General features: G+C 61.8%; 1 protein-coding gene across 1 annotated transcript; it reads right to left on the bottom strand.

The window, feature by feature from the left end:
* Nucleotides 1-1,731: 1,731 nt before the first annotated feature.
* Nucleotides 1,732-9,942, bottom strand: LHX5 (LIM homeobox 5). Its single transcript, XM_004379051.1, has 5 exons — nucleotides 9,770-9,942; nucleotides 7,572-7,795; nucleotides 6,624-6,901; nucleotides 5,760-5,925; nucleotides 1,732-2,099 (listed from the first exon to the last, which is right to left on the bottom strand). Exons 1-5 carry the CDS (start codon nucleotides 9,940-9,942, stop codon nucleotides 1,732-1,734), a joined length of 1,209 nt encoding a protein of 402 aa, XP_004379108.1.
* Between the last annotated feature and the right edge of the window lie 656 nt (nucleotides 9,943-10,598).

Genomic DNA, 10,598 nt, shown 5'->3' with positions numbered 1-10,598 from the left:
CCAAAGGTTGGCGGTTTGAAGCCACCCAGTGGCATCACAGAAGAAAGGCCTGGCGATTTGCTCCCGTAAAGATTACAGCCAAGAAAACCCCATGGAGCAGTTCTGCTTTGTAACACATGGGGTTGCCATGAGTTGGGATTGACTGCACGGCAGTGGGTTTACTATGTGCCAGGCAGGCTTCTGTTAGAGAAGGGTCTATAAAGCACGGGGAAATACTGTGCCTGGAATATATCTGTCTTGTTGTTAGTTGCTGTCAAGTCGATTCCAACTCATGGTGACCGCATGTGTGCAGAGTAGAACTGCTCCATAGAGTTTTCAAGGCTGTGACCTTTTAAAAGCAGATTTCCAGGCCTTTCTTCGGAGGTGCCTCTGGGTGGGTTTGAAATGCCACCCTTTTGGCTAGTAGTCAAGTGCTTAGCCATTCACACCACCCGGGGATCCTTGGCACAGAGTAGCTGTCCAAAAATGGCCGCCGTTTTTATTACCTGGAAGTCACCAAAAGAATGCCCCCTGTAGGTGAAGGGAGGTATTTGCACCCGTCAGGTCTATCTGATGCCACGGACAAGAGCCAGAGAAAAGGAAAATTCCATTCCCCCCCATTGACTATCAAGGCGAGGCCCTGGTGGCACAGTGGTTAAGCATTTGGCTGCTAAGCAAAAGGTGGGCAGTTTAAATCCACCAGCCGCTCCTTGGAAACCCTATGGGACAGTTCTACTCTATTAAGGCAGGGACAGAAAAGAAAACCACACGGCACTGAGGGAAAAAAAGATTTTTTTTTTATTAATCTTTTTAAAAAAGTCAATTTTTTTTTTTTTAGGTAAACCTCTTTCTGCCTCCCCTCCCTCACTCTGCCCACCCTCCTCTTAAAAATATAAAAATGTCCAGCCCCGGATAACCAGAGTACAATAAATAAACGGTAAACACAAAAACATACTTTATTTGTTTCTTCTTTATACAAAATAAGGAAACTAGAAGCGTTCGACTCCCAAAAAAGTATAATAGTGTACATCCTGACGGCCCAGCCTCCAGGCCCCAGGCAGGGTGGGCGGTTTGCGGGCCAGAGCCCAGCAACCGGGGCGCCTCCCCCAGGGGGACAGCAGGGTGGACGAGTGTTCGAGTCCGGCCCGGACACCCGGACTCCAAAGAAATGTCAAAGTAAGGAAGAGTGAGGGGTTGGTCCCCAGGCTGGGTGCCCTAACAGCTCCCCGCCTTCCTCGAAGAGCTGACCGTTATCCTCAAGATTGGCCACCAGGGGGCGCCAACTTGCATATTTTTCGCTCTTTTCGTCTTCTCTCGCTGCCGCTGGCGCTCTCCCCATCTCTCTCTCATCTGGCTCTCTTTCCTCTCCCTCCCCCTTTCAATCTCTCTTTTCTTATCATCGATTCTTTAAAGACGGAGAAAGCAGACTGAGAAATATGATTACCAAATGCAGCTCGGGATTGCAGAGAGGGAAAAACAGCGTCTCGGCCCCTTGGCCTTGACCTCTCTTAGTCCAAAGACGTGGTGGTGGGTGGAGGGGTCCGGGGAAGTCTAGAGCGTGCTGGAAATCTCTTGACCCTCTGGAGTGTCGACTTTGGTGCCAAGAAATTGCCGGCAGCTGCCGGGTGGGTCCCCCTCTTCTCTGTGCCCAGCCGAGGAGCAGCTGCCGGTTGAGTGCGGACCCGAGAGAGAACCGCTGCGTCGGGCGTTTTGGTTTCGGGCGGCTGCGTCCTGGGGGCCGGTCCAGCGGCCTTACCACACGGCGGCCTCGTTGAGCTCGGGGTTGGGGTGTGACAGGGGTCCGCTGTAGCCGCTTGTGCCGCCCATGGGGAAGGGCGGGCTGGGCCCGCCGCTGAAGACTTCGCCAGGCATGGAGTGCAGCGCGCCCGGCAGGCCCGGCTCCGGGCTCGGCGTGTCCGGGTGCGAGATCATGTCGGTGAACCTGGGGTTGTCGGCGGCGTGCGGGCCCGCGAGCGGCGGCTCCAGCGCGCCCAGCGGCGTCGAGCCGGGCCCCGAGGCAGCCAGGAAGTTCGGGTCGGCCGGGGACTGCGCCTGCGACGGCGGGCCGTGCGCGAAGAAGTCATAGTTGCTCCCCGGCCCGTAGTAGTCGCCTTGGTAGTCTGCGGGAAGGGAGGGAGGAGGGACAGCGAGAGATCAGAGCCGGCCGGCTCAGCAGGGACCCGCGGAACGGGCGACGGGACCTGGGCGCCAGAGACACGCAGCGGAGGTCAGGGGCGCAGAGGGCAGGGTGTTAATGGGCTCTCGAGGTTAGTGCTGAGACCAAGGGAGATGGAGACCTGAGCCCCTCGAGACGGCGGAGGACGCAGAGCGAGGGGTAATGCTGAGGAGAGAGACAGTGAGAGACAACAGGACGGCGAGAGACTCACAGACTGTGAGACACAGGGACAGGAGAGATTCAGAGACAGGGAGACACACGGCCAGCCACCGAGAGACAGAGACGGTCGGAGGCACAGAGAGTGAGGGTGTCCAGTTTCCTAGGCTCAGAGCGAGAGATACAAAGCGGATAAGAGACAGAGACAATGAGAGACCGGCCGCACGCAGAGCAGCCAGGGGAAGCCAAGGGGACAGGCAGGGAGGAGCCCCCAGATGCCAAGGGGCGGGAGGCCAGGAGACAGGAGAGATCAGAGATAGGGCAGAGATGGGAGACACAGAGAGACTGGGAGTCTGAGAGAGACGGAGACAGTCGAGGAGATGAGAGAGACAGAGGAGGGAGTCGCGGTGAGAGACACGGTGAAAAACCCAGGGTGGACGGTGAGAACTCAGGGGGGAGAAGGAAGGTCCAGATAGACGCGCCCAGAGACCACGAGAGATTAGACCAGAGAGAGTGGACCAGCGAGACCGGCAAGGCAGCCGGCCAGCGATGCGGAGGCCGAGAGGCCAGGAGAGGCGCGGGGCGGATAAGGAGGGGGAAACAGACACCAGAGCGCAAGATGGCCCGAGACTGGGGCAGCGACAGACAGGGGAGGGAGAAGCAGGGATGGTGGCGGCGCCGGAGAGCAGAGCCGCTGGCGGGCGGGTCCGAGGGGATAAGGGAATGGAACCGGGATGCCAAGGACTCCAGGCGGCCTCCGCGCGCGCTCTTCTCCGTCCCCTGCACCCCACCGACCCGGTGCCCCGCCCCGCCCAGCCAACGACCTCGCCGAGCCGGGTGAACGCCGGTCCGTCCGTTTGCACCCGCTTCGCGGGGCCTGGAACCGAGAAAGCTGAGCCTCAGCGACTTGGGAGAGAGGAGGAGGACGGCCTTTAGTCTCACCCGGTTGGGTTTGCGAGGACACCCTGGTTCTGACCCATTTAAGGACACTGAACCCCTTTGAGAATCTGGTGACAGCTACGTGCTCTCTCCATGGAAATGTGTACAGGTGCGCGTTTTTGCCCACAAATTCAGAGGCGCAGGAGATGCCTAGTTACACGCCCGCCCAGCCTCAGTAAATGGCTCAACTCCCTGCCCTTCTCCCCCAGCCCCCTCCTTCAGCTCCTTCCGGACAGCTTGCTCCCCCTGAAGAATTGGGGCGGGGGACCCCAGGAGAGGAGCACCTTACAGCTGGCTCCGGTGATAACAACCCGCTTGGTACGGCGGGAAAACCAGCGCACGCGGAAGCCAAGATCTCTCCTCTGTACTCCCGCGGCCCCTGCTCTGTCCTGGGGTCTCAGTCACCCAGGGGAGTTCCAGATGTCACCTACCACCCCCATCACCCTCCAAACCCTGAAATCAGTCCAAACGGGGAGGGGGGCCTGGAGGCGCGGTTTGCGGACAGTTCAGGCACCAGCTAAAACGCTCTCCGACGACTTTTTAAACATCGCGGATTCCATTCTCCCCGAAAGGGAAGGAGAGGGCCAGGAGCGGCGAATTTGGGGCCCCAAAGGGACGAGGTTGGCGACGCCCGCGCCCGCAGCGAACCGTCCAGCCCGCCGGGGCCGCGGCCCCCGCGCCGGGCGCGCCGCCTCCGCCCATATGGCGGACGGGCCGGAGGTAATTGGAACAAACGCCGTCTGAAAAGGGCACAAAAGCCGCAGCTGGGGCTTTGTCCGCGCTCCCACGGGGAGCCGCCGGCACCGCCGCCCGGCCCCTTTTTCGCCCGCTGCCGGCCGCCGCCGCCGGGATCTCCCAGCGCGGATTAGGTGGGGCTGCCTCGCTGGGGACCAGGGTTGGGGGGGATTGGGGGGAGGGATCCTGCCCCCCCATTCAAGGGAAAGGGGGGCCCGCGTGGCAGGAACGGTTCAGCCCCCCAACCCATCCAGCAGGGGCACACGGAGAGGAAGCGTGACTGGTGGGGGGCACGCTGGCCCTCGGGGAGACCTTGGTTAATTACCCAGGCGGGGAAACATTCCGGGGCCGGGACAGCCCCACCCGCTTCCCGGTGCGGGCCGCTATTTAGGCGGAAGGAAGCAAAGCTTCCTGGAGAGAACGGGTGAGTAGAGACCCCGGAGGGCACACCCACCATCCCTGCAGTCCTGGGCTAGGCGGCTGCAGCCCCCCAAACTCAGGTCCTGCCATCCGCAAGGCTTCTCCCCAGAAAAAACAGACGCACATCTTGCCCACAATGTCTAGCGGCCTGGCAGGGTCTGAAGCCCTGAATCTCAGGCCTCAGAGCTCTCTAACGGTCCCTCCTGGGCTGCCTTGGCGCCTTGCTCCATCCCCCCACCTCCACTGCCACCAAATCCAGTTTCCAAGAGAAATCACCTCTCCCCAAACTGGGAGACTAAGCCCTGCGCAGGCCTGTGCCAGGGGACCGGGCAAGGCCACTCAGAAGCAGACCCGTCTTAGGCATAGGCACCTCTGGGGGCTCCCCAAATTCAGAAGGGTCCTTCCTTGGGTCCACGGCTCTGGGTCGATGGTGAGCTAGTGCAGGAGCGGGGTGGGGGGAGCAATGGGCCTCCAACAGCCCGGTAAGAGGAGTTGGGACAGGTTGCCTAGAGAACGTGAGGGAAATGAGAGAGAAGGGAGAAGAGGGGTGACTTAGCCGAAATCTCACTCTAGGCCTCAGCCAGGTACCACCACCGCGGGGTTCCCCTTTGCAGACTCAACTCCTCGCCCTCCCCAGCCCTACATCTAGTGTTGCCTCAGCCCCTGTGCCCCTTGCCCCGCTGACCCCTAGTGCTTGGGGCTGGAAAGCCGGCGGGAGTCCAGCCCTGAGCAACTGCTCGCACCTGGGCTGATAGGGCCTGAGCTGTGCGCAGCGTCCCCGCCGCGGGACTGGAGTGGCTGCCCTTGAAGCTAGTGAGCAGGCAGCCCGGGTGACCCCAGACCCCCATCCGCGCCCCAGAGCCGCTCTCCAGTGCGATCCGCCCGGCTGTGCCAAGGACACCTGGCGCAACAGTAAAGACAGTTGCGGCAGCAGGACCCGCTGCGTGTCAGTCTGGTGGGTGCGCGCTGGCCTGTCTCCGTGTGGCGCGTGGGACTATGTGGGTCTCTGTGTCTATCAGCGAGTGTACCTGGGTAGAGTGTGATTGTGTGTCTCTGCATGTGTGTGCGTGGGTGTGTGCATCACTGTGTGTTCACCTGTGCATGTCGCTGTATGGGTGAGTCCACGTGTCTCATTTTGTGTCCAGGGGGCGTCTGCAGGCAAGTGTGTGCCCGTGTGTCTGTTAAGATGTGTTCATTATAGTGTGTGTCCTGCGCGGTGCGTGTCTTCTTGTGTCTGCGGCGGGTGGGATGGATCTCCGGACGGCTGAGAGCGCGCAGATACCGGCTCTGCGTCCTCAGTCTCTAGAACGCGCCGGCCAAGGTGTGGGGCAGCGAGATCCGGGGGACTCCTTACCTCCGTAGTAGGTGTACGGAGTGGACCCCAACATCTCAGACTCGTCCAAGCGGCCGCCCAGCGGACGCATGCGCCGCGGACTCCGGAAGAAGGCGTGTCTCCGAGCGCCCAGCGCGCTCAGCTGTTTCATCCGGCGTTCTTTGGACCTTCGATTCTGGAACCACACCTGCAACAGAGGAGGGGGCTGTAAACTCCCGGGGCAGGGGTGACCTCCCCTCCCCTCCCTACCCGAGCCGCTGCCTCTGGGTCCTAGCGCCTCCCGCGCACGAGGATTCCCCCGAGGCGGGGGCCGGGCCGGATTAGGCCAGGAGGGCTGGGGAGGGGCCTCCGCGAACCAGCCAAGGGTGAAGGATTTCGCGGACCCGTGGGGCGACTCATAAAGACTTGGGCTTCCTGGTCCTCCGCCTGCCCGCGGCCTGACGGCTTTATAAAGGCCTCCCGCCCGGGCCGAACTCTGTCTCGGCCCCTTGGCTCCTGAAACAGGCTCCGGCCGTCTGTCCGTCTGCCCGCAAATCCCGCGCAGGGCCGGGGCCTGTGAAGAACATTGCCTCTTTCCTGCTCGGAAGATGGGGAAGAAGAGAGGGGTTCTGGACTCCAAAGAGGCTTAAAACTCTCCTTGAACGGAAGAGGGGAGGGAATTTAGAAAGGCGAGAGGACAGGCCCAAGATCACGCGCCAGGAGGACGGTAGGGCTAGGCCCCTTCCTTTGGGCCAGTTTGCTCAGCTGTCCCTAACCTCGGGCACACGGTCTGGCGGAGACCTAAGCCAGGAGAGCTCTTAGCCAAGAAGACTGGTGGGAGGCTGCTCCCCGCCTCCCGGCTCCCGGATGTGCGGGGCAGGGGACGATGGCCGGACCGGGCCGCACCTGGATGACACGCATGTTGAGGCCGGTCTCCTGAGCCAGCTGCTCGCGGATGTGGCGCGTGGGCTTGGGAGTGGCGGCGAAGGCGGCCTTGAGCGTCTCCAGCTGCTTGGCTTTGATAGTGGTGCGTGGGCCGCGCCGCTTGGTGCCGGAGTTCTGCTCCTCGTTCTCGTTATTGGCCGTCTCCTTGTCGGACGAAGTCGAGTTGTCCGTCTCCTTGGGGTCGTCCTGGAGTGGGTCCTGGAGGTCCGGGGACAAACTGCGGTCCGTACAGGATGACACTACGGGCGGACGGAGCGGGAAGGTGACAATGGCATCAGTGGCGGCCCGAGGCCTCTCCAAGCCAGCCACCAGTCCGACCGGCCCAGGCCACCGCCACCCGGGCCAGTTCCCTCTCAAACCCGGCGGCAGCCCCTCGCCCGGGGGCCCCGCACTCCCCTCCCCTGCAGGCCGGGCTGGGCCGGTGGAACCCCTTCTCGAGCCCCCTGCACACCTCCCGGCGATTTCCTGGGTTGGGGGGGAGTCACGCCCTCTGGAGAACCCCGCCTTCTGGTCGAGGGGAGGAGGGGACAGATGCCCCGGGGCCTCAAATCCTCCCCACCCTCCTCTCCTTCCTCCAGACCCCAATTCGGGCCTTCCCAGAGCAGCTAAAAATTACCAGGAGCTCAAATGACTGCGGAAAGGGGAATTGAGGGACCCCGGAAATCCAAACTGAGGGAGGCGGGAGCAAGTTGGAAAAGGCTCCTGAATTAGAGCGGGGCAGGGAAGAGCTAGCGGTTCCCGGTTCCCTTGTAGGGCCACCTCCAAACGCTGCTTCCTCTCCAGCCTCGCCGTAGTCCTAGAACTGCCTGGCGGGGAGCCCCAGGGGCGCACTCAGGGCACGGAAGGCGATCAAGGGCAGGAGCGCGCTAGAGCCGGCGGCTGGGTCCGGAGAGGCGCAGGCCCCCGTACCTGAGTTGAGGCTGCCCTCCTTGAGGCTGGACGAGCTCAGGTAGTCGTCCTTGCACACGAACTTGTTCTCGTCGATGACATAGAGCTCCTCGCCCGTGGACAGCTGCTTGTTGCACACCATGCAGGTGAAGCAGTTGAGGTGGAAGACTTTGCTGCGGGCCTTCCTCACCAGGTCGCTCGGCGAGATGCCTTGCGCGCAGCCCGCGCACTTGGTGCCAAAGCGCCTGCGGACACAACGATGCCGTCACTGCTGCGCAGGTGCCCGTGTCCTGTTCTCTGAACCCCTGACCCCTTCCCACACGCTGTGGCTCCCAAGAAGCCTCCATTTCCACATCTGTCCAGTGGGACCCCAATCTTGCCTCCCTGGCCAGAGTCCGTGGGGCGGGACAAATGTCCCGGGCTGCTCTTGGGACTGGCACACATCCCTGGGGGTTGTTCGTTCTCCACCGGGGCTCAAAAGGGGAGAGCAGTGGGTGAAGCCTTTAGCCAGGCAGAGGGCACACAGCACCCCAAGATGCTCCTGCCCCCCACTTTCTGCCAGCCCGGTGCAGCAGCATTGGCTCTGGAGATCAGGAAGGATTTTAAGCTAGGCAGGCCAGGTTCAGAAATCTGTCATCTGGCTTTACCCGGAACCAGGGGGACCTTCTCCAGCCTGCCCTGGCCCAGGTAGGGCCAATCTGCCTGACTGGGCCGACCTCTCAGTCAGGTGGGGAGGGGTCTGCTGAGCTGGGCTTGACTGGGAAGACAGAATCTTCCACTGATTCCCGGTGCCCAGAGGGAGGCTTCCAATCCCACTCTGGGACCTGTGGACAGCAGGGCTGGGGTGGGGGGGCAGATTCTGGAAAGCAGGGACTGAGTCCCTACCCCCAAAGCCTCTGGCCCTGGAAGGCAGTGGGGGAAGGGATGTGAACAGAAGGCAGTTCTCAACCCAGTATGGCTAGGACACAGGATCCCGCACCCCCTCCCCATTTCCCGTCTTCCTGGTCTAATTTCTCTTCTTTCCTCTTGAGTGCCTGCGGAAAGCCAGCTTCTCCCAGAATGAGTGGTGCAGATGGCATGAGGTACTGGTTGGGGGGAATTTGGAGGGCGCAGGACTCAGGGACCCACATCTACTCCCAACCATGTCTCCAAACAGGGTGAATTTGGGTGACGTTGATGTAGTGAGGGCATTAGAAGCCATAAGTCACTTTTGGCCTTATCCGGCAGCGTAATTGGCCATATGCACCTTATCAAAAATCATTAGACTCTTTGCAAGCACGGCCACATTAGGGGCGGCGGGCCTCTGGGGCCAGGGAGTTTACACATGTAAAGGCAAGGCTGACATTTTCTCCTATTCAAATTCCCCAGCGCAGAGCCGCCGAGGCCACCTTTCTCCCCAGTGTTAATCACGCCCCCCCCCCTTCCCTCCCTGCCCGGAATTTGCACTCACAAAGCCCGCACTGGGCGCTGGCTGGGGCAGGCAGGGCTGAGCTGCTGAAACCCCACAACCTTCTAGGATTTGCCTTGGCATTTCCCAGCTGGGGAAACTGAGGTTCAGAGAGGCAATCTGCCCTGGCTTACCCAAAAGCTGGAAGGGATAGGAGGAGTAGGTGACATAGCCCAGGACCTGAAGTCCTGATTCTCCACCCCAATTTCATTGGTATTTTGCAACATGGGGGAAAACGTTGAATGGGGTGGGAGTGGGAGATGGAAAAGATTCCCCCCCCCCATCACCAAGGGAGCCCTTCCTGGCTGGGGCCCCTCTGGGCTTGGGAAGTTTCTGTTTGTCCAGGGGGGTTCTGGGGCCGGGGCCTGCTGGAAGGGCGGCCTCTGAGCTCGCAGCGCTCTGCCAGGTGGAGAAGCCTCCAGCTGCCCCCAACTCCAGCAAAAATCCTTCCCCTCCCAGGGACGGGGCTGGAAGCTTCTGTCATGGGGTCGCAGAGACTGCTGGAGAGTAAGTTTGTCAGGGCGTCCTCCCGCTGCGCAACCATTGCTGGGAGCCGGGGCTGGAGGACCCAGGGAGAGGCAGCGAAGGCAGCGTACTTCTTCCTCCACCCGGGCTCCACTGAAGGCCAGGAGGAGTGTAGCGCTCTGCCCCTCTCCCCTGCTAAGCTGGCGAGCCCGGGAGCTAGGCTGGGTTTCCTTGTCTCCCTTCCCTGGCGCCCCCGAGGAGCGCGCATGGGGCGGGTGCGCAGGCAGCAGGGCGGGTGGCCTCTTACCTGAAGAAGTCATTTTTGCAGTAGAGCTTGCCCTCGCGCGAGAAGCACTTCTCCGAGAGGTTGGTCTTGCACTCGCAGCACTGAACGCATTTGATGTGCCACGCGCGGTCCAGCACGTTCAGCAGAAAGCGGTCGAGGATGGGCCGCTCGCACCCGGCACAGTGCACCATCATAGCCCCGCGCCCCGGCACCTCGGGCCGCCTTGCCCTCCCTTTGGGCCGCCGGCCCTCGGGCCCCCCGGCCCCGCCGCTGCGCTCCGCCTTGGGCCTCGGCCGCCGGCGGGCGAGTCCGCTCTGGACCAAGACTGAGCCGGTCAAGTCTCGATGTGATCGCCGGCCCGGCGCTGGGCTGCCTGGGGGTGGGCGGGTGGGGAGGGATGGCGTTCACACCCTCATGCCCGGGCCGCGCGCCCCGGCGCTGATTCCGGGCTCCCCAAGGTGTCTCGGGCGGCTGCTGGCTTCGGCGCTGTCGAGCGGCTTTCCCCGGTAGCTGAGGCGCCGGCACTTTCCCCCACTTTCAAGCGGTCCCGATCCTCATCTTTGTCTGGCCGCCGCCTAATTCGCGCATCCTTATTCAGATTTGGTGACGTGGCGCGGCACGTAGGGGGCCCAGCGGCCAATGGGCGCACCGTGGCCATGGCAACCTCTTAAATTTATAGCATATCTAAATTGGCTACAACGTTGCGGTCCGGACAGAGCAAAAAAAACAAGGCATCAGTATTGTTGAGTATTAGCTTGTACCTGGTGCGGACGCTAAGTAAGTATTTACCTTTCCAGTTTGGGGCTGGGGGGCGGGGGCTGCGCGATCCGCAAACGGCGTCTCTCTTCTC

Source organism: Trichechus manatus, unplaced genomic scaffold, assembly GCF_000243295.1.
Source record: "Trichechus manatus latirostris isolate Lorelei unplaced genomic scaffold, TriManLat1.0 scaffold00061, whole genome shotgun sequence".
NCBI lineage: Eukaryota > Metazoa > Chordata > Mammalia > Sirenia > Trichechidae > Trichechus > Trichechus manatus.
Note: the sequence above shows the minus strand (reverse complement) of the source record. Positions and strands in the feature narration are given on the sequence as shown.

Excerpts from the sequence above, each read along its gene's own strand:
- LHX5 (XM_004379051.1), bottom strand. The coding sequence starts at position 9,942 with ATGATGGTGCACTGTGCCGGGTGCGAGCGGCCCATCCTCGACCGCTTT. Across the intron at positions 6,902-7,571 it reads GGAGGGCAGCCTCAACTCAG|TGTCATCCTGTACGGACCGC; the intron begins GTACGGGGGCCT and ends GTCCGCCCGTAG. Across the intron at positions 5,926-6,623 it reads TCAACATGCGTGTCATCCAG|GTGTGGTTCCAGAATCGAAG; the intron begins GTGCGGCCCGGT and ends CCTCTGTTGCAG.